Consider the following 24,291-nt stretch of genomic DNA (forward strand, 5'->3'; position numbering starts at 1 on the left):
AAAGGCGCCTAGAGGCGTGAGAATGCGTGCAGGTGTCAGCTCACACAGATCCTGCGAAGAATGAATCTATCTATCTATCTATCTATCTATCTATCTATCTATCTATCTATCTATCTATCTATCTATCTATCTATCTATCTATCTATCTATCTGTCTGTCTATCTATCTATCTAGCTAACTAGCTAGCTATCTGTCTGTTTAATCTGTAACTTTTATTGATGTCTCTATATATACTGTGACAGGAACAACAACAGTGACATTTAAAAATATTATCTTATCAAACTAACACACGTAAAGCTGATCTATCACACTGTCAAAGTCAGTGAATTGCAAGATATATATATATATAGAGAGAGAATCATTTAATAAGAATAAATTGCCAAATATCAAAACATCAACTACACCTGTAGGTATTGAAGCTATGCCCACCTTCTACCTATGTAACATTTCCAGAAATAAACCACACTTCCACATGTGCACACTCTTACCATGCAGAAATAAATAGCATGACTGAAAGATTCGTGCAAACAAGACCAAGTGCAAAGCGCAGCATCCTCCATGCCGGGCGTGCATCTCTACATTAATAAGCATATTCACCTTCCCGCAGAGGTGCCTCGGTCCTGACACAGTGTCCAGTGCCTGGCCGGAGCGCGCAGGCTGTGCCGCACACGCAGAGCGCCGGGTTTCTCTTAAAGGGGCAGCGCAGGGGAGAGAAACAGCACGCCGGCCTGCGATGGTGCTGAGGAGAAGGGGGAGGAGGTGGGGGAGATGAGTGTTCAGGAGAAGAGGATAGGACAGAGCGGGGAAAGTGGCGCTGATGAATACACTGGAAAGTTTTTTTGGCCCTGTCGAGGGTGTCAGATGGAAGGGCTCTGGTGCGCATGTGCGAAGGTGTCCAAACTGACAATGCTGGGGAGATGAAGATAGTGTATTAGCTGCTTCTGGGCTCGAGGAGGCGGAGAGGCATCCACACCAGCCGGCGACATGCGATCCAAGGCGAGGGCGAGGAAGCTGGCGAAAAGTAAGTCTTTCTTCTTCCCCCTTGCTTCTGCCTTTGAACCTGACCCCGGGGGGCAGCGGTTGGCCAAGGGCCCTGACCTCAGGGGGAGGCGTGCAGCCCCCCCTCCGGCCCCCCGATCTCGGGGTCCCCTTGGCAGATGATCATCGGTGCCCTGGCTGTGCCGAGAGCTGGGCACACACATGTACACGCTGCAGGCTCGGGGACGCTGCCTGCGAGCCCTGCAGAGGATTCCCAGCTGTGTTTTAGGGGTGAACATGTAGGGGACCCCAGGGCGCCAAGGTCCGCAGCAGAGGCGAGGAGAGAATGGGGAATATCCGCAAAGGCGAAAGTTATTTGAAAGTTGACGGAAGGCAGGGGAACTTTTTTTATTGAGCTGTTCCAAGTCTTGTGAAATAATGTTCCATGCTTTTGAAATAGTGGGCGCTCGAGCTCTGCCCATGAGAGCCAAAGGGGAGAGCACGGAGGAATGAGCTGGAGCAGATGGGAGAGACAGACAGAGGGTTAGACAGAGGTGAGACAGAAAGAGAGAGAGAGACAGAGGAAAAACGGAGGAGAGAGAGAGGTCTTTGGGAAAAGAGAGAAGAGAAAGGCACTGCGACAGGGGCAGGAGAACAGAGAATTGAGCTGGAGCAGATGGGAGAGAGAGGGAGAGACAGAGGAGAGAGAGAGAGCTCTTTGGAAAAAAAGAGAAGCGACGGGCACCGAGTCAGAGATAGGGACAACAGAGAAAAAACAGAGCCGGTGCAGATGGGGGATTGAGAGAGACAGGCAGCGAAGAGCTCGAGAGAGGAGAAAGAGAAGAGGGGTGAGGAGGGAGTTGGAAGAGACCCAAGAGACACGGAAGAGACAGGGACTGAGGCGACAACATGGGAAAGAGAGGCAGTGACCGAGAAGCCGCAACACAGAGCGAGGAGAAACGTGAGGGGAAATTGTACAAAAATAACGGCAGGGTAGAGACCGCCAGTAAAGAAATACCCTTGAGTGCATAAAGAATAAGACAGGGAAAAAGACAGGCACAGACTTGTGGCAGTGACAGGGGAGATCAGAGGAATGAGCGTGAGGCTGTGAGGAGGGGGCGGAGACAGGGGGAGACAGGCACTGTGCAGCCGCAGATCCGAGGCGAGGAGGGAGACATGGGCAGGGAAGAGACTGCCAGCGAGAGAGAGTGCACAGACAGGTTGTGGGGTGAAACATGGAAGGAAAAGGGGGCGTGGTGGCCGCAGAGAACTCAAACTAGTAGAAGGGTTGACAAGAGTGGAAAGAGATGGAAAGAGACACCAAACGTGAGACAGTGGCTGGGAGAAAAAAAAATGATACAGACAGATTGGTTAAAAGTAGAGCGGCGGCAAAAATAAAAAAGTGAGGGAGAGACAGTGCTTTACGGCCATTTAAAAGAGATGCAGAGCAAGAAAAGAGAGGGGGAGACTACGAGAGAAGTTAACTTTAGAGACATAGGAAGATAGAGAGTGGGACGAAGAGACAGTGTGACACAGGGAGGGGGACTAAGAGAGACACAGAGTGGCCGAGACAGCGCACTGAGGTAATGTGGGGGAAATAAGGCGGTGTCTGAGGTACCAAGATTCAAAAAGAGAAGTGAGGTACTGAGACAGCAAACAGAGTGTGACACAAATCAGAATGACAGAGACAGTCGCTGGGGAGAGGCAGTCTGGAATTATTATTTTGAACATATGACTTGATTCTAAAAAATAAAATACTTTTCTCAGGCTTATTGAACAGATTTTTAGACGCGAGAAACTGGAATCATTCATGACTGTCAACTCTGCTAATTTTACGACAAAAAATCTTCAGGTTTTTATTTTAGAGGGGGGGATTACATTCCATCGAATGTTCATATAACAGTATTTTTCCTGCTTCTAATCACGAGGACACTTTTGTTGGCGGTGTTTCTTTTCCCTTTTGCACGTTCCGGACCACGGTGTGGTTTTTGTTTCTGGCTAGGAGTGCGGTTGATATTTCGTGTTTGTGTTTTTGTGTTTTCTTTCCTCGGGTTGCCGGTGACAGATGTGAAATGTACACATGCATGAGGCTGCACGTGTGTTCCTCTGTGGCTGGGTACGTGGGACGCTACCCCCGGGACGCTGCAGCCTGTGTCTAAACGCTTTCAGTTTCTCTTTCACCATGCATGCGCGCAGAAAAACATACATGGCTTACCTCGGTCTTGTTGAACTTTTTGACAGCAGTTGCAGACGGAATCTCCCTTTCTCGTAAAGTGTACACACTCCACAACGTGTATGCTTTTATATAAAATGGCGACTTATTGTTTTGACGGCGATCGGTGCGGACTGGCCCTGTTTTACAAGCACGTTCCTCATTACAACCTACACTCCTTGCACGCTGCAGCATTACACACAGGTGATCACGTGGCACAGCTTGCCCTTGGTGTGGAGGAAAGGGCATTACAGGGAAAGCAAGGCGCTTCATCAGACCTCGGAGTGGCAGTTGGCTCTGATATGAAAGGCCACAACGTGTGCACACTTCCAGCTGTTGAAACATTGTTCAAATCTGCAGTTCACACTTGTAATTGAAAAAAAAATACCCGGCCAACCACGCAGTGGCCCGACCACTCACGCCCGACTCAATGCTGGATTTCAATGCAACAAACATGTTGGAGGTTGACTGTGTATCTTGTAATGCGGAGCGTTTTCATTTTCACAAACTAGAAAGAAACCGAGACAAAAACAAATCTTTGAAGTATATGCCAGCCAGCTGCGCATAAACAGATATGTTTGTGTAGGCATTTGGTTTCATTCCTATTGAACGTGTTTATTATTATTTAAAAACGTTAGATTCTTGAAAATGTAATATTTGAATAGGACATGTCGCATAAAAAAACAAAAAAAAAACTTGGATTAAAAAGTTAATTTTCGAAATGCATTGTTTTTCAAATTTAAATTCCACTAGACTTTTAACGCGCATACCTATGAAGAGAATGCAAGGCTGTATATGTTTAAGCCTATATATACGTTTATATGCATGGTTATGTGCCTGCGAGCATACTCACACACTTAGACAGCCTTCGTAAATCTGTTAATTCACCTACATACTAAATCGAATATGTGAAGATGGAAGACATATCATTGCAATGACCGTGAACAGTCCTAGGGTATACGGCGTCCTTTATGGTAACCGGTGAGTTATGTGACCCTGAAAACTTGTGTAATTTATAACGGGCATTTCCATATATTTTTTGCAAGAAAAGGTATATCCCCCTCCACGTGGCCGATGTAAATTCTGGGTCCGTTGATGTTTGAAAGTTTTAACCCTCAAGGAATTCCTGACTATAATTGTGCGAGAACATATTTTTCCACACACTTCCTTCATCCTTGAGAAAATATAATCTAATGTTTGGAACTCTGGCAAACACAGTGCTGTTGTTTTTCTTTGGGAAACAGCACCGTGAAGAGCCTAAGGTGACTTTGTTAATCGGAGCAGGCCTAAATATAGTTGCGGGACGAGTTGCAGATTCGCTTTCTTTCGGTTCGCGGACCCCGTGTGCGCCATTCCGACTGTAGCGAAGGCTTTACAAGGTGAAAATTCGCCCGTCCGAATGGACGTCTGATTATACTTCGGCAAATTGCAATAAATAAATAAACAAACACATTTTTCAGAAACAAAGATGGAGCTGGAGTCCTTGTGATTTTAGAAGCGATTTCTTATGCGTGCCTCGAGCGCTTGCAGCCCCCAACATTGATTAACATCAGGTGTTGCATATGCGGCAGGGCCCGGCAGTTTATGGGGTTTCTGAGTAGGATTTTCGGGGTCACAGTTCAGAACAGTAGCCCCCGGCTAGTGTTTCCGCACTTCCCCTGAGCATGCCTTTGGAGGCAGACTGTGCATTGCGTGTGCCCGAGCATTCATTTGCTTTGTTTATTTTCGTGTGTATAGCCAGTGGTTTCGCTGCATTACCATCAAGCGTTAAATGTGTATGTGTGCGCACGTGTTCCGTGCAAATCCTGTACTGAGGGTTTTAATTTAGCTCAGTCCTCGCCGAAAGGCGCAGTTGGTGTGTAGCTTTGAGGAGGCAGTGTGCCGCTGAAAGAAGCCCAGGCGTGTTGCTTAAATTGCCTGTCATTTGGCATCATGGCCGAGCAGAGGCCAGGCCCTCCTGGGAACCGGCCACATTGCTGGACTCAATCCGCCTGGGTTCAAACTGGACAAAACTGAAACCACACACCGTAGGGAGAGCACACTACAAACGTAAAGCACACGAGGGACAAACTGCAACTGCAAACCTCACGGGGAGGTGGAGCGGGGGACGGAGCACTAAATGCAAATACTGAGCACAAGAGGGCCAAACTGCAACTGCAAACCTCACCGGTGGGAGGGCAAACTAAAGACACAAAGCACACGAAGGCCAAACTGCAACTGGAATACTCTCCTGGGGAGAGGCCAAACTGCAGCTACAAACCACTCAGGGGCCCAACTAAAACCATAAACTGCACCAGCCACTAGGCCAAACTGCACAACAAACACAGGTGCCAAAAAATAGCTTCAGACGGCAAGGGACAGAATTCATCCACAAAATGCACCAGGCTGTGTCTCAAACACAAATAATGTAAGTGACAAATGGAAATTGGAGACTACAAGAGGAGGGAAAATGGCACATGGGACACAGAAAGGGTCCAAAGTTCAACTAAAGCATACACAGTAGAGTACATTTAACCACAAAAGGCACAGACATCAAGCTGCAACTTCAAGCTATGCAACTGGCAAATGCTACAAACTACACAACTGAAAAATGGCTAAACAAACTTCAAGGGGAGGGCAAACTGTATATACAAAGTACACAGAGTCCAAAGTTGAACTAATGCATGCACCAGGGACCGAATTTAACCACAAAATGAACAAAAATAAAACTGCAGCTTCGAGCCATGAAACTGGCATTAGCTACAAACCACACAATTGACAAATGGCTAAACTGCAAGGGGATCTGAACTGAATTTGCAAATCACCCATATCCAAAGGAAACTACAAATCACAGAGAGGCTAACCTGTAAATCATGTAAGGGCCAAAGGATAACTTCATTCCGCACAAAGGACCAAAGTGATACTGCAAATCACGCAGGGGGTCACTGTCTCTATCTACTGGAATAGGTGTTTTCCATGCACCATCTCTGATCATGATTTTACTTTTTTCTTCATGTGTTGTTAGTTGTATTTACTGAATGCAGGCACTTATGCCTGTAAACACTGTAATAATAAATGTTAATTCAAGTCAGAAGCCAGGGGTACATGGTCAAATCGGTACTATTGGGAAAGTTGTTGTCATTTGCAAATCCTCTGCAAATCAAGTGTTACATGCAATCTGTAAGGCAGTAGAAAGTATTGTCTCATGTCAGTTTTGCTGTACTGTAATAATGAACTTTAGTTTCGTCTTTGCAGTGTAGCAAGGGTCGTGCAAATGTGGGTTTAACAGTAAAGTTTATCTAAATGATTGGGTCACATTTAATTTCACTGCCACGCAGTAGAAATATCAATGTCTAGATCTATAGACAGGCTAGATAGCTTAACTATGAGTGGTTGTTTGAGTGTGTGGTGGTGGAACACAGTAGTACAAAGTCACTGCACCAAGAGGGGAAGTTAAGAGTATGGCTGTGTGTATGTGTGTGTAGGCATGCATGTTTCTGCTTTTATCTCCGAGTGTGTGTACAGACTCTTTTTGTTTTTAATGTATTTGTTGACATTTTCCTGCTAATAGCACTTTCTTGCTCTTGAAAAGACTCCAGTTCAATGCAGGCCAACTGGTAAATACATTTCCACTTTTGCTTCCTAAAAAAATCCTTTTTAGTCCCAAAATGTGTGCACGTGTGCAGGAATGTATAGACATGTGTGTGTAATCAGGACACACACTAAAAATACAAGCCCTCTAGCCCCACACTGACACAAGCACACACCCTCTCTCCCATACACCACACCGACACCTACTCCTTTCCTCTCTAGCGCGCACAACACACGCACGCACTTGTCACTCTCGCAGAACACATGCTGTGGCTCACACGTACACAAGCACACAGATGCTTCAGAGCCTTCTCTCCCTCGCTCTCTCTGTTTCTCTCTCTTTCTCTAATGCACACCCAATACAAGCGAGTTGTGTTTTACTTCAAGTGCTAGGAAGAACCCACATAAAATGACAATTTTTTGCAGCTGTGAAGAAGTTAGTTTTTTTTTGCCAAAAACCTCTTGAAAAGCTGTATTCCACCCGCCATCGCCTCGTTCCCTAAATAATGTGAGTTGGATGGTTATTACATGTTTTTAAGTTTCAAATATTCAGCTGTTTAAAACGTCAGCAGAAAACTAAAGAGGAGTGAAGTGAAATCTGATACAAGGCGAACATGCACGGCATGGGTGGCAACCAGCTGATGTGGGTGTTGGTGTTTGAAGCGCTGCTCACAACATTTGTGACAGCGTTCGGTGCGCAATGGCTTCTGGGACGTGAATTCCTGTTGCTGAGACAGGCTAATATTGCGAAGATACCTTGGGGATGGCTAAAGGGGCAATATACTAAAGATATGACAGAGAGGGAGCGAGAGGCTGCTTGTCACGACGATGCCCTCTGCTGACACTTGTGGACACTTTGGTGCCAGCGCGGGGGTTGGTGAAAAGCCTCCTCCTAACCCCCCGCCATCCCATGGGCCGGGCCTTAAAGAGTGTCTGCCCAGGGGCAAAGAGGGGTCTGCACAGTGTCCATTTGTTGGCATCTATTGACGTGTTCGCCCATCAGACCATCAGGGGCGTGGTCACCTAAAGCAGTGGGCAAGAACTGCGGGGGAGAGGTGTTAGCGAGACATCACGCCGTGGCTAGACATCGTCAATGTGAGTGGGGAAGTGTGTGTTTGTGCAGGAGCACACCCTAGTCAGGCTACTCATTTCATTACGAAAGCGCCCCCACCCCCCAACCTTCGCTCCTCTCTGTTGTTCTGTGTCATTGCACCTTAAACGTGCAATTATAATAAGCAGTCCCACCTAAATAGACATATACACGATCACACCCCAATGAAGACGGGTAGAGTCAGTGTGTATATATGTGCACTCTAGTCATGTACCTCACATATTTACACACACATCTCCCTATGTTCATCTACTTCTCCAACCTGATCATGAAATTCATGTTTGTCCAAACACATTCGTAGATGTGAATGTTTGTATACACGCAAACACAAAACCAACCCCCCCACCCCGGACAAGCATGGGCAGCTGGGTATGCGTGAGTACTTAATGATATTTCTGGACGCAGTCATGTGTCCAGTTTTGTTCTCAATTCAGTCCACATACACAATGTGCGCACCAAGGATCAATCTAAGATCCACTCTCTTTCTACCGTCCTACGTGACTACACGCACATGGATGGATGGACGGATGCAAGTGGTGGATGGATGGATGGACGAACGGCTGGTTGACTGGACGGAAGGATGAAAGTGGCGTCTGCATGGATGGATAATAAACTACCACTAGCCAGAAGCTGGCGGCTGACTCTCAGCCTGCTAAGTGCACATCGTGTATTCTTTCAGACCAGAGTAACCGCTCTGTAAACGGGCAGGTGTCCTTAAACAGGGACCACGTTTTGCCACCCTTGGTTCTGGGGCATGAGCAGCATATTTGCTGGTAAGTGTGGCAGAGCACATTGCTGCTGGCCTCAGGCTGCATTTCCATAGGAACTCTGCTCGGATCCGCCTGAGAGTGACCTGCTGCCGGTGACTGCCGTGCAAGCTATCGAAGTGACCCCCCCCTCTCTATTTCACTTTCTCGCTCTGTCCATCTCCACCCTCTCTCCACACCCCATCTCTCCCGCTCCCTCTCTCTTTCCTTTCCCTTCCCTTTAATTCTTTCTTTTTAAATCTCCCCCAGGCCCCATTCCTCCCAGACTAACATGGGCACTGTGTAGCTTTCTATGCCACTTGGGTACATTTCCTCATACAATCTTGCTCTCCACTCTCCGAGCACTCAATAGGGTCAGGGGGCTATCTTCTTATGTGAGTTTATGTTCCTTTCAACTGTGAGAGTGCAAAATAAAGACAAATAATAAAAATGTATTAGTTTTCTCCTGTTAAATGTACTGCTGTTCAATTGTAAGTAACCTTATCAAACGTCAGAATCACGATTAAATATACCGTGTCATACATAACGAGCTCTGAATCAGCAATAGAGCGCAAGCGTAGCCCAACATCTCCAACCTGCATAAAAAAACAACATAATGTGACATAAGAATCACAATTAAAGCACAATAACCTAGCATGGCAGCATATTTGCATTGAGCTCCAGCCAGAGGTTGCGCCACTCAAGTGCTTCGAAGTGGCTGAAAAGCTAGCAGTCTACTGTCGAAGTAAAGGGAGTCCACCTTATTTATTTATTTATGTATTTAAAAAACACACACTTCCCGGCTCGAGTTTTCCATTTCAGGGTTTCATGGGTGTTCAAGGCTGATCTATTCTCCACATTGATTTTATGGTCAGCCCTGCAACTGCATATTAATGAAATTGGATTGCTTCATTTCCAAAGGACCTGTGTCCCGAGGGCCACTCTGAAGTGCTTTAAGTAGAAGTTTTTTAAACCGAGGTGGTAACAATTGCCAATGCATGTCCAGAAGCGCAGGAGAGATCGGTGAAGCGAGCTGCGAATAGGGTGTAAGGCCATCTTGTGATCCCAGCAGCATCTTTCCAGGACGAACCCTGCAGCTCTGGCCCACATGGACCCCTCCATATTTGAGGAGCAAACTCTTTTGTTGGAAGCATGTGGAGACGTTTTGCAGTTCCTAATCTACTTGGGACCCTGTTTACTTTTAATAGGCATAGCAGACCCCACGACCCCTTCACCCCCATTCACCAGTCATGAGTGGGGGGGGGGCTTGTTTAAGAAGTTATCAAATAGAGCAGTGTATTGATCCCCTTCTATGAAGATCTGTGTGTAACCTACAGGCTAAACATTTAACTCACAAGACCAACATCCATACTTACGAGGACAATTAATTGGGTATCACTCAGTTTGGTGTAAGGACACTAATTCCTTAAGTGCTCAAAGTTAAGATGTTTCTGGTGCCCCGTCTGCTAACTTTCAAGATTAAATACAAGGGGCCTGATTCACAAAGGTATACTCACATTTGTGTGTAAGTTTACAATTTATTGTTTTTCACAAGTGTATTTTACGAGCAGTACCTTTAAGACTGTGGAGTCTCTGCACACAAAAAGATTGGACAGTCCCATCTTTTTAAGTGCGGAGACTCCACAGTCGTAAAGATACTACTCATAAAATACCTTTATGAATAGCAAACAATCGTAAACTGACAGAAAAGTGTAACTTTACCTTTGTACCTTACAAGTAGAAAAATGACACGAGTAGTTTGTGAATATCAAAACAGTAGTAAAGTTACTACTGGAAATGTAAACTTACACAAAAGTGTAAGTTTGCCTTTGTGACTCAGGCCCTAGTTATTTGTGTCACTTTAGATGTAAGCCTTTTAGGTTAAAGACCATATCATCTCAGGGAGCCAACATCACCACCTATGTATCGCTGAGAGGCCTTCAACAAGGGTTTTAACTGGGCGGTCCCTCTGGTTCTCAGACCCCGCAGTAATTATATACTTAGAGTGAAACTGGTCCTTATTGGGCTCTATATTCATGAACTTAATTATCTGAACAATGGCTGTAAAAACCATTACAGTAATCCTTATCAGCAATGTGGTTCCTGTAGATATTTCACACGTTTTACTTAATCTTGTATTCCCTAAGAGCGCTTGCTCTTTCCAGGATGCTGAGTTTCTGTATTTTTCTTTCTGCAGGATGTTACTTTTCTATATTGTGTACTTTGAACTGAATCACCCCTAGGAGTCTGTGTGCCTTCAGATTGTGGGTGGGTGTTTACAACCGCCACCATTGAGAGATCTGTAGTTGATGCCTGAGGCATTATGAGTTCTCACAATGCATGTCAGTAGGTCATAAAGGTGTTCAGAATATATGCTCATCCAATCCTTGGCTTCTCTGCATATCACATGTTGCAATTGTTATGTGTGGCCATTTTAATTGTGATTCTATACACAGTGTATGAAGAAGAGTCACAGCTGACAAGCCATTGCCCTGACACAAATAAACAAAAATGCAGTGCTTACAGATAAGTAGTTGTGTTGTGCATGTGGTGGTGGAGGTGGGGGCAGGGATGGTGAAGTGAATGAAATGGGCAGACGTATATGCAGGAGAGAGTGAGAAGTGGGAGCTGAACAAGAAAGAGATGTGGTGTGAGATGTGTAGATGAAAGATTTTAGAAAGCTATGTGGAGAAAAAGAGAATTAAAGTCCAACATAGAGACTGTAGAGAAAGTGTTGTGAAGGTAAGAGTGATTAAAACACTCAGAGGAAGACTACCTCTTCCACTAAACTTAGTGATGCTTAAGTCAACATCTCATATTTCAAAACTTTTCAATTCTAATTATTCTCAAGAAAATAATTGTTACTCATTTATCTGCTGTTGCTAACAAGCATTGGCAAAACTAATAGATTCTGCTCGGTGAAAGTGCATGCCCATTAGTGTATGTTATTTTTTGACATAATTACAAATGGCTCTCTGAGAGGCACCAACATGTCGATTGAAATGTGATGGGAAGCATAGGAATCTGGTTTACACGTTTTAAGCCACACCCTTAATTATAAAGGCCGCATCTGTTGTAAAGGATCCATAGTTCCACCTCCTAGGTCACGTCCCTTTTAGAGACCCCCCCACTTTTTTCATGCCACTTAAAACCCTGCCTCCTACCTCATCAGGCCCTCATCGATCGTTGCGGGGTCAGGCCTCTTGAAATAGATACCAACAGCCCTCTTACCTGGTCAGTGAATCCTGCCTTCAAAAAAGGGTTATATTGATCAAGAACCATCTGCTGACAGGGCTGGACTGAGAACCAGAGCCGGTTCTGGCAAATGTTACAATCAGCCTCCATTGCACCATGTGAATGTGCAGGTCATTTCAGCACAGCCAAGCATAAAAGCTTGTAGAGGGCCTGGAAGCACTATGCCCCGGTGGCCAGTCCCACAATCCCTCCTGGTACATCTAGGCAGAGAACATCTTCTTTCCTGTAAGGTGTTGAATGGTTCTAGAGCCTCAGTGTTGGGAACCCCTGACTATTAACAGAGGAAGATGTCAGCCATGAAACATATCCAGGTGAGGCAACAATGCATTTCTTGTTTAGCTATTGTTATTACACACACAAAGCCGTGGTTTCAAAACCCATACTTCCTCACGTGAGTGACGTCATACTAATGAAATATTTCCACTTTTCACATGAATGGTGTTATTAATACGAATTATGAATTCAAGGAACGTGAAACCTAGATAGACAGATAGATAGATAGATAGATAGATAGATAGATAGATAGATAGATAGATAGATAGATAGATATTGAAGAGCTGGATGAATGGATGGGGTGATGGATGGATAGATGTATGGATGAGAGGATTAGTGGGTTGCTGGGGTTTCAGAGGCGGGGGTGCGGAAGGAGGGGTGGATGAACAGACAGACAGATAAATATGACCTAAATGGCAAAGCGGTATATACATGCAGGTTTAACCGTAGAGACATTCAAATGGCACTGTCGTTTTTTAGGAGTATGCGGGTAATGTAAATTCATACGCTTGAAAAGAAGGCATACTGAGCCCGATGTCGTTCAAAAACATACAACAGACTCTTTGTTTTGTTTCTAATTGAATCATCCCCAAACCGCACTGCCTTCCGTGTTTTGCGTGTACTGTACGGCATGAATTCTCTTTTTATTCAATTAGGCAAATGAGAAATCCTCGAGGGGCCTGCGATCTGGTAATTAACATGCTATATAATTAGAGTTCTTGCAAAAATTATCTCTGATTAAAAATCATTGCAACAGTCTTAATTTTTATTTAAATGTACGTTTCACGCCATTTGTTAGGAGATGCTAAAGTGATCGAGCTTGAAGGGGGGTTTACACATGGTAAAATATGAATCATAAATAAGGGTTGGCTGCCATTCATCGCCCCCTCCTCCGGAAAGTTGTGATTCTAACTGGCTGTATCTTTTAGGCAATCATTTGTGTAGATTTTCGAAAAGCTTTAGCTGAGGTATTAGTAATGGCCCAGTGACCGTTTTCATGTTTTAAAGCCAGTCGACTACCTAGCTACTACTATAGCGAGTTCTTCCTAACTTTATCTCCACCATATTCTATACTATATTTATATATACATCCATTTCTATTCTATTTGCCTCAGTCGAAGTATAGCTCACTTACCTTTCTTTCTCGACAGCCATATGCCACTAATTTGGTCTTCCCTATAGCTAAACATCCATCCACCAATCCATCCCTCCTTCCCCGTCCGTCTGTCCATCCATCTATCTATCCATCCATCCAAGTTTTGCATCATTTATCATCTCTAAACCTATCTTGCCAGCTATTGTTGTTTCCATGTATCTGTCCAATTATGAAAAAACGGGCCTTTTATTAAAACTACTTCTTTTTCGTTTTGGCACATGCCAGTAAGCATATTGGCGAATCTGCAGGCAATGTTGTATGACTTTTAACCTCAACAATCGATATCATGCACTGCCTTCAGGTGCATATCTTTGGTTTGGTTAAGAGCTTTTTGACATTCCATAGAAATCTAAGTCGGACACCATGACAACACCATTACACACATGCATTTTTGGTATAATGGCTTTTGTGTTGCCTGGCAACACTTCAGAAGTTTGTAGCTGCACTCATACAAGTATGTCTTATAGTTACGAATAGTTATCACTTGCTAACTTAACTCAGCGTGACCGGTGCACCAGCAACATGTACATATTTGAAGCATGGGTTTCCTGTTCCTTGGGTTGTGTGACATTATGGAGTATTGAGGCTCCGCACTGTGTGCCTGGCAGATGGAAAATGGCAACCTTTGGTTTTTAATAGGCTTTTAGATTATGTAAAGATGCCATATGTTATGTTATATGTGGTTGTAAAGAGCACAATCATCCATGAGGGTATTCTGGCACAGAGCCGGTGTGTGTCTAGCCCTGCCTATGGTATGTTGGTTAAATGAAAAACCAGGTCTTCAGGTTCTTACGGAATCAAAGAAAATGGAGTAGGCTCTGATGTTGAGGGGGAGGTTGTTCCACACAATTAGGTGTATGCTTAGAAAGATCCTTCAAATTAACACATCTGAAAACAATCACATGTTAACAAAAATATTATAACGTCACTTGAGCAAGAGACAGTCCTCTCAGTCTAGAATGGATTTGAGGATTGTTCGCATGTTCATCTTAGAAACTTGCAAGGATAGATGGTTGTGTTGATGGAGGCAAGCCTACCCAACTATGTACCCAGGGAGGAGCGTATGGACCAGTGTCTCGGCTCACCTAGTGTTGCCAATAACATTGGACTTTGCAGCAGCACTCTAATGAGAGTTTTTAGGGACACAACTTTGTCCATCTGGAGAAGCACTCAGGTTGTTCAATGAAGTGGAGGGATCCTACTTGACCACAAATGGTATTCAGCTTTGAGGCCTGGAGACTCATGTGACCTTTCAAGCACTACTGTAAATAAAGCCTTGTTGGACCGCTTGTCATTTAGATTTATAAGCCGGCTATTGAGAAAGCATGTAGTGTTGGATCAGTCAGGCCCCTGTGACTGACTGCCCACCCCCACCGTTCATTTATTCAAAGATCCAGGTCTGAAGGAAATCTTCAGAATTTCCAAGTGACCATTGCTTCTGATTTTAGTTGAGTATTGAAAATGGAAGTGCACTCTAGAAAGTAACTGGGATGACTTTGAATGCAGTGTTCCACAACAGTTGTCTCATTGGTGCCTTGTTCCAGATAACAAATCATGTTTCTAAATGTGTTTAATCTGAGAGGTGAGCACAGAATAAATGTATATGCTTTGATGGTTCTTGAATTTATAGTAGATCATAACAGATTTCTCTTGTTTAATACATACAAGTTCATCATTTAACTTTCTATTGGTAATGTGACCTAGACAATGCTTAGGTGAATTAGGAAGAGATGACTTTGGATGGTCAGATGTCCATAGGGATACAGCGCTTGCAGGTGGTTCTGATGAGATGAGTGGTTGTATTATGCTTCATTTGTCATCGATGAAGACCAGAGCTAGGACTAAAATATTTCTGAAACCATTGAGAACCTAAACAATCCTTCCTAGGTATAGATAAGTGAACAAAATTCACATTCTATACAAGGTTGAACTCATTTGGGTTTAAGATGCTGAAGGAAAAACAGGGAAGCAGCAGTGGTTGTGAATACCACAAGCACCCAACCTTCAGTGACACCAAGGGCACATGAAGTAACAACTGCAATTTCCAATGGGTGGAAGACATTCATCAACAGACTACCCATATGCAGTGTGACAAATGTTCGTAATGTATTGAAAGCTGGCATGATACTAATGTGGAAGTACTTGCCATTGACAAAATGAACATCACAGAAGTAAGCTCTACTAAAAACTCATGTTATCAAGTGATGGAATACTACAAATAAATGTACGTTATATTGTTATGACAAGTCGTTTTGAAGGGATAATGCTTTGTCCATGTGATCTTGTGATTGTAATGGAAAACTGAATTAACATAAAGGCTATTCATATGTTCAAAATATTTTACATGTTGTTCAAATATTGGATTATGGACTTCATAACATTAAATCTTCATAACATTTAATCTGAAACTTATCAATTGTTATTCAAAATCACACAGTTTGTGAACTACATGGGCTGAATATGTGAAGTGGACTTGCAGTTTATTTTATCACACAGTAACACAGTAACTAGATTTTCACACAGTAACACAGTAACACAGTAACTAGATTTTCTCCCTCCCTGAGTCTGTATGGAATAGCTAACATATTTGATAGTACTTATCAATGTGGGACTGATGGTGCATGCATTGTTTAAGAAATTTGTAACTAAAAGGATTAATGGCCATTATTCTGCACACAGAAATGTGAGACAAAGCGAACACTTTCAATGTGAAGGAAAACATGTTATTATATATTTTTATTTCAACTGGTATTAAAAAATGGAGTATGTAGCTGTTCATCCATTAGTTGAACTTCATGCCACTGAAGAATATACATTTTGTTTGAAAAAAAAATATTTTAATGGCACAGAATAAAGTATTGAGTTGGTGTTTTATTAGAAGGCTGCAACAGGCATAGAGAGTAGGTTGTGACAAGTGAAGACAATGCTTTTTCTTATCTAAGATTCTTCATAGGATGACTCATGGCTTATATATGGATTAATCCATCAAACATTGATTCATGATCCACTTTAGAGTTTCATGCTATCCATATGGAAAGCAGTTGGAATACATTTATAAAGAAATTCATATTCAAAGGGATTGTTTACAAAGTATAATGCTATCCTAAAACTATTAAAAAGATCCCCCATTGCACAAGGAATGTTGGAATTGTCTATTTAAATGTTTGTGTCAACACATCAGAGTAGAGCAACATGTTCTGTGCAGTACTTCCCTCTGTGCAGTTTGTTTCAAACACTTTTCTCAGATGTATCATGAACAACATAGGTTGCATGTGAGAAATTGAATCCCATACAATAATGCTTCACTGGTTTTCAAAGATTTCCCTAGTTTCCTGTTCTTAAGTCAATGTGTCCAGCCAACCAAACATGTTTCAGGCATTATGCAATCAATACTGTTCCATTCTATCCTATGAAAGTAGTCCCTTTTTTGGTTTATTTCAGTGACTTGGAACACTCTGACCAGCAGCTGTCTATTGCACATTGAGACTATACTATTTTTTTTATTATGCTTGACTCTTGCTTAAGTGCCACAACAGTATTAAATCATTTTTAACAATCATGTTGCTTATTTTTTAATCCACCTTGTGATTTTTTTTATATGCATATAAATCATTTGTATTATACGTTCATCCAATGTTACAGCAATTAATTGCATTATCGAACTGAAAAGAGTAATTTTTTGCCATAGTGTTTGTGAATACCCGAACACCGTGCATACTCATTTAGCAAGTGAGTTTCATTCTAGATTCGAGGTAAATGTATTAATCCTTCTTTAGAACATCCATTTTACCATCCCTTCACCAATGGGTTAATTTATTAGTGACAAAGATTACTCCCAGGAAACTTGCTTTAGACATGTTGTAGCAAGTTCTATTGATTCTGACACTGGAACTATTCTTGATGTTGATTCAAACATATTTAAACAAAAATACATTTTACTAAGAACAATTTAGAGACACATAGTGCAAAAATACAAAGAAACATTTCAGTTAAATTTATTATTCAAAAACGTTTTCATAGTCATTGGTGACCTATGAACATCGTAACAAATCATTTAAACGTACACTATACACATATGTACCAAAAAGAACAGATATACATAAACATTTCTGTTATATCATATAAACTTAATTGTGTATTTTTGGTCTTCTAACTGCTAGTTACTTCAACAGGCACATTATTACACTGCACATTAGTATTCTGAAAACAGCTTTTAATAGTCAGTGGTTTAGTAGCTTTGTTGCAAAAGTCCTTGGGACTATCATCAAGACAGAGGTGCTACTCAAGTTATTTGGTCCTCTCAACTTTGGTACTAGGAGTCAATTTCCATCAGTTATCAAATCTTTGAGCATGGATTTTGCACATCAATGAGCGAGTTCATTTAATCATTGGATTGTGTTAGTAGTGTGGTGGAGTATCGTAGGTTGTATTGCAGATTGTTGCATAAAGTGCTGAGTATTTAGTGATGATGCTAATGAGTTGCATTGGTGTCATGGTTTCAACAATGTTATTTAGATGGTCTTAGTGTAAAGTTATTTCTATGATTGGCACTACACTGAAACCAATATTCATAACAGCTTAGCTTAGATACTGTGATGGTTTTATGAGGGTCTAGAATTGGTGGACCGGATGTGTACAACCTTAATTTCCTCTGGTTGCAGCTTGGTATGAGCTTATTATTTTGTCTCATGTCCATGGAGTGTATGATTGGTGTAAAGGAGGTCTCCAAGTGGATTGGGTTTTTGAAATGCATCACCCAGCCAGACAAACAATTTTAGTGCTGTGGAGTCTTGGTAAGCGCACATACCCATTGAATTGGTTTCTAGTGTTCCCAGCCTCTTCAATGTGAGGCCTGATGCCTTTTATTGTGTTTACAGTATTGGTGTTCAGGTTCTGGTCACTGTTGTGCTCTAATGGTATTCTTGCATTGGTCATTGTTGTGCTGAATAAAGTCAGTGTGGGAATGCACTCTACAAAATCAATTTTCCATTTCACTCTTGACTATGCATCCATAGATGAAGTCAGAGAACAAGTAACAGCACTTTATTTTTTTACACTTGGTAAAAACGCTGCACAGTCAATGTGTATTTTGTCCTCAAAAGACTTTTTCAACAGCTAACTTGTACACAAAATTTCAAATTCTCATTCAAAAAAATTCTGTTGTTATCATCATCTCTTGTGTGCTTATAGACATGCCTTATGTTGTAAGAATTGTGTCCAACTCCACATCTAATGTTGTAGACAACACGTAATCAAAAATACGGCCGATTATCCAGTCTTTCCATACCGAAAGAGAAATCAGAAAACCTTCCATTTGCAAGAATATACTGATAATAATATTGAGACATTGTGACTTACTGTAGGACTTGCAATATGGAACAAAATGAAGACTGTAAAGAATGCTAGTGCAAAGTAGGAGATTTACCACAAATAAACCCCAAATAACCACATTGTTGTGCCATAGGTGTAAGTGAATTTGCATTTCCTAAGTGCTTTTGAATGGAATTGAATTACATTGGGTCTTTTACTTGGTGCGATGTTGCTTACATGGGTGCTTCAGCAGGAGTGTTGGACATGCACTTTAAGTTGGCTTGGATGTTGCCGGACATATTATTTGTAGGATAACAGGTGCAGTTTTGAGTATCAAGGTAAAGCTCTACTTTTCATCTCTTCTTTTTGTTGTGTTGTATATGGTGGTTGTGGTGGGTAAAGAGGTATGTGTCATGTGCCTTATGTTTTCTATATGTGTTAAGACGTTTTGACTAGGGGACTGATTGACACTTGGAATAAGGTGAACGGGATATCCATTGTGTTTGGAAAGGAGTAACCCATCCGCCAAACTCTAAATCAGGTCATTACTTTGCCACTGCCGTAGAGAAACAGGTTGCTATCTGTATGGCCTTTGGTGTTGTTTTAGATTTGTGAGTTTTTCCACTAGATCTTCAGCAGTGTCCTGTATTGTTGTTGGTGACATTGATGGTGTTGAAGCAGAAAAACTGTTTTTCAGAAATGCTGTCAAATGTATTGTACATAGGTGAGAGACAATGATTGAGTGAATTATGGTCAAGCACAATGCTATGTGGCTGCAAAAAACTTACTATAAAATATATTATTACTGGGGTCTAGTGAAAAAGTTGGCAGTCCTCAAAATTGTATTTTTTATAAAGTAGTTAATAACAAGGACCATCACAAAGGAAACTGATCATTTTGATAAGTAACTTTTTATAAGTGACAATGGATAAAGGTGAAACTGAGATCACTACAAGCAGCGTTTATTAAAATTGCCATGTGGCTCACAAATAGCATAACTCATTAGATACTGTCACCTGCTTTTGTAGACTAGTACTCATATAAGAACGGCACAGCATATATATTGTGCATTGAAAGTGGGGTAGTTTATCAAAATCTCAACACTAGCAACCTAAAGTGTACTATGAATCACAAGGATTCCTTCTGTAGAATGTCGAAAAACACACTTTCTGTTGAGTTTGTTATACACTGCATGCTTGAAGAACAGAAATTGATTTCACATGTTAACCTTTTCTCTGTTTACAATTGTGCTCCGTGGATAATAATTTAGCGCCTGATTTTGGGTTTAAGAGACAGGATACTCTGTCACAAAAGTGGCTGATATTCTGTCGACCCTATTACAAGTGACAAAGGCTGTATTGAACTTGTTATGTGCTGGACGGGACATCCAACACATTTGCGACAGGGTATATCAGATGCCAAACCCTAAATAAGGCACTTTGGGGCATAGTTATACTTTTTGATGCAAAACTGCACCAATCCAGTTTTGCATCAAAAGGTTTTGCACTGGCTTGCACCATTCTTGAGCGCTAGCCAGGCACCATATTTATGGAATGGTACAAGCCAGCGCAAAGGGTAGGTTAGCGTAAACAAAAAAAATTACGTTAGCCGGGTGGGGGTGGCAGTATGGGAGAAAGGGGATTTGCACCACAAAATGACATTAGGCAGGTTACAGTAAAAAAAAAAGACTCTAACCAGCCTAGAGTCATTTTCTGATGCAAAACCATCCATACCACAAGACTCCTGTCGTATAAAAGACAGGAGTCATGCCCACGACCACAATGGCCAGCACAGGGGACCAGGGTCCCCTGGGCATAGCCATTGCACCCAGTGCTATGAAGGGGGGCCCATTTCAGGGCCCCCAATGGCACTTAAAAAAAACTTTGAAAATACTTACCTTTACTTACCTATACTTACCTGGGATGGGGTCCCCCATCCACTGCTGTCCCTCTGGTGGGGGTGGGGCTGGGGGTGTTCCTGGGGACGGCACCTGTGTGCTTATTCAATAGTGTTCCACCATGGAAATAGACCTACAGGTCCCCTAATGCATGCCCTGACCCAGGCGTTAAATAATGATGCAAAGCAAGCTTTGCACCATTATTTGACCCCTCCTTCCCTGTGCATAATTTTAGCACGGGGGATCAATACGGCGCTAAGGCATATAGTCATTTTTTGCATTGGAACGGCTACCTTGCATCTCATTGATGCAAGGTAGGTTTCCACAGCCATAAAATTACTTTAACTCCATAACTTTGGCGCTAGATGGGTCTAGTGCCAAAGTATAAATATGGAGTTAGTTTTGCACCGAATTTACGTCAAACAAATGATGCAAATTCTGCGCAAAACAAGTATAAATATGCCCCTGAAATTTTTGTTTTAGAAAGGTGCAGATGAAATTGACACATAAATGTGTTTGCTGTTTGTGATGGAGAATGTTCACTGGTTTGGAGAATGTGTTTTGTGCAGGACAGCAGTATTTGAACTGCAGCCACCAGATTTTCTCAGCAATCATGTTAAGAGGAAGAACGTGCTGCTAGAGGCCAAGTTCTTTGGTATTTGGAACAGGACTGACTCCTTCAATTCTATTTTCCCTACTTGCTCACAACAGCTGGTTACTGAGCAAATCAAGTTCACAAACAATCCTGGGTTCCAATCGCAGCTTCTCCACGTAACTAGGATTTCCCATTTCTGGGCAATTTATATACATATTTATAATTGTGCGTGTGTGTATGCGCTTATTTGTGTGTGAGAGGGAGAGAGAGACTCGTGAAGCAAAGCCTCGAGTGCATCATGATGCCCCACTCCCTCCCCCTCACAATAATAATAAATAGCAGTTATACCCTGTACACCTGCATGTACGGTTTATGCCATGACACGTTTTCAAGTACACTACAGTTACAAATGTACTTATCTGCAGTCAGGTAAAAGTCAAGCTGAAGAGGCCGCATGACTACAGTTGAGAGAGTTGTTCACTTTTTTCTATGGCAAACTAATTGAAACATGCAATCTGTGAGGCAGTAAACAATATTTGTCCTATGTAAGCACTTTTGTACTTTGTTTTAAAAAAATAGCGTTCGGCACTGTAGCAATATTTGTGTGCTTATTAATGCAGTTTGGCTAAATAAAATGTGTTTTTGGGCTACATTTGTTTTCATCTCCTTATCTATCTATCTATCTATCTATCTATCTATCTATCTATCTATCTATCTATCTATCTATCTATGTATCTCCATTCACCTATCTATCGATTTATTTAAAAACACACCTAAAGTGTAGTTATAGTTACGAAATTAAACCAAGGAAACGTAGAATTTTCCCCTATTGTGTTAGCTACGTAAGCTATATCTCACACACCTACCATTTAAACATTAAACACAATGCTTACCATTGTGGTAATGGATAACTTCCTACAGGATGTAAATAATCTCAATGGCGGTACAACATATGAACATAAAATTGATTTTATTAATGACATGGCTATAAATAAAATATGATATTTTAGTCTGTGTATGTGTTGTAATTTAAACATGTCATTTGAATGCCTCGTATTATTTTTTGTAAAGGTCATAATCATTGGATTTGGTGTTGGAGAAAATATTCTAAATATCTAAGGGGTCTTCATTGTGTTGTTAAGTTGCAGTAGCCACGTATCTATCACTTGAACGCGTTTTACAAAGCCTCTGCCTTGATCTTAAATCTCTTAGAAATATTATTGCAAGACGTGTTTTTTCATGTTTATAGAGCAGGACTGGAAAAGGTTGTGATAAGATATGTGCCCATACTCTTAGGGCTCACCACCAAACAATTTACGATATAATAGAAATTTAAAGAAAGTAAAACTACATAGATAAATGTCTACTCACAACGCTACAGACAGCTTTATTTAGACACTATCTACACTAAAGCCTAGAAAATGTCTAAAGTGAACTTAATTATCCAAGGTACAATGCACATAAATACAATTATTCTAGTGTGTAATGTATTATACTCTATTGAAGTTGAATTTATATGCCAGCGAAGAGCTGCTGATGTCCATCTATTAATGGATAACATGCTATTCCATTGGTACGTTTGAATAGAAGAGAGTGGGTTTCTGGTGCTACCTATGTAAATGTGTTTTGATGTTGTGACTAGTGGTCAAGGTTGACCCCTTATTATGTTTTTCTTACAGCACCTTGGCATGTAGTGAAGGGAAAGGTATAAGGGACAGATGGTTCTTACTGCAGGCTTTAATTTGTAGAAGAAGAAAGGTATACCAAGTCAACAAGGCCTATGTTGAAAGTATTAAATGTTTTGAGTGTGAGAGGTTACTCGTATCGTGTCACTACAATTTGCAGCAACACTGTGCATGGAATGGAATAAAGGACTGTGATAGGCAAATCCACATGCAGTTGTGTCTGCCATCCTTGGGGCCGTATGTTCTAGTCTCAAATGGAAATGATCCTGAGGTCTGTGCCATCCTTCCACATCTGATGATAGCAAGTATTTCTGTCCCCTGGCTGTGTTACTCTCCCTCCATCTTGATATATATACAATATCTGGGTACATTAAGTGTTCGTCAATGACAAATTGGTATATATCAGAGGGTATTTTTATAAAAATGGTAGTTATGTGTGGAGTAATTATTCTAAAAAAATAAAACAATCATTTATATAAATGAGTATGTAACATGTTTCGTTCGTAATCCCAGGCTTGCCTAACGTATGCATTGCAAACACCTTGCAAATATAGGGTTGGGAAAATAGATGTAGTACAAAAAATGTAGTTCATGTTATACATGCATCATTTATGCATTGTATTGCAAGACGTGAATTAGCAAAATCTTGCATCATACGGACATGAATTGACGTAGGTTTACTCACTGTGCAGTTTACTCATCTAAATGTTTATGGATTGTTCATCTTGTGTCTTTATTCTTTTTTGCAAAACATTTCTTTATTGAAGTTTTGTGGTGAAAAGGCAACGACAGAATCCATGGTGCCTTGAACGTAGCAAGGCCACATTAACCCAGAAAGTTAGGTGGACAAAATCCTCCACAGCTGATGAAACCATTTGCATATTACACATATAGCAAAGGCGCAGCCAGGAAGCATGGATACGGCAAAGAAGTACCAGGGCATCGTCTTTATTCAACCCCTTCCCAACAACTTAACAGAAAAGGGGAAGTACAAGAACCAGTACAGCATGCACAGTACAAGAAGTGTGTTTTATTATGTTTAAAAATATTACTGCAATAGGTTCTAGTGTCCCAAAGGAGAGTAGTGGAAGGGGTCAATGGGGAGAAGAGGAGGGGTAACCAGGGTCACGACCAAAAGCCAAGGTTTTGTAGAAGAGATGGAGAACTTTCAGTCTAGGTGATGTAAGGCATGTGTACTCCAACCCAGAGAAATATTGTAGAAGAGGATGCCAAATTTGGGTGAACTTCCCCTCTTTATAAGTTAGTCTGTGGGAAAGCGATTTCATGGCTAGGACTTGCCACAGACGAGTGAACCATGTGGCTATGGGAGGGGCAGTAGGTTGTTTCCAGTGTAAGGCAATAAGATGCTTGGCTGCTCCCAACATGTGGGAGATCAAGTGTTATTCCTCATGTGTCATGGTTTGCCGGTGTTGGGGCCAAATACCAAGTATCACTATCGAATAGGAGCTTTAGTGTCTCCTTAATATGGCTGAGGATTTCTTT

At 41.8% G+C, this 24,291-nt stretch overlaps 1 protein-coding gene and 1 long non-coding RNA gene across 8 annotated transcripts in view; one reads left to right on the plus strand and one right to left on the minus strand.

Moving 5' to 3' along the window:
* The window catches only part of LOC138300497 (uncharacterized), a 4,776-nt gene extending 3,983 nt beyond the window's left edge, over positions 1–793 (minus strand). For 2 of the 3 annotated variants that reach the window (XR_011204951.1, XR_011204952.1), the window contains exon 1: positions 598–793. This is a non-coding gene — a long non-coding RNA (uncharacterized lncRNA). The other variant, XR_011204950.1, reaches the window with a different exon arrangement.
* A 101-nt stretch (positions 794–894) lies between these two features.
* The window catches only part of PRDM16 (PR/SET domain 16), a 986,347-nt gene continuing 962,950 nt past the window's right edge, over positions 895–24,291 (plus strand). For all 5 annotated transcript variants that reach the window (XM_069239924.1, XM_069239929.1, XM_069239925.1 and 2 more), the window contains exon 1: positions 895–1,021. In XM_069239924.1, coding sequence (XP_069096025.1) covers positions 985–1,021 — 37 coding nt within the window. In that variant the 5' untranslated portion in view covers positions 895–984. The remainder of the gene's footprint in view (positions 1,022–24,291) is intronic.

This window comes from Pleurodeles waltl, chromosome 6, assembly GCF_031143425.1.
Source record: "Pleurodeles waltl isolate 20211129_DDA chromosome 6, aPleWal1.hap1.20221129, whole genome shotgun sequence".
Lineage (NCBI taxonomy): Eukaryota > Metazoa > Chordata > Amphibia > Caudata > Salamandridae > Pleurodeles > Pleurodeles waltl.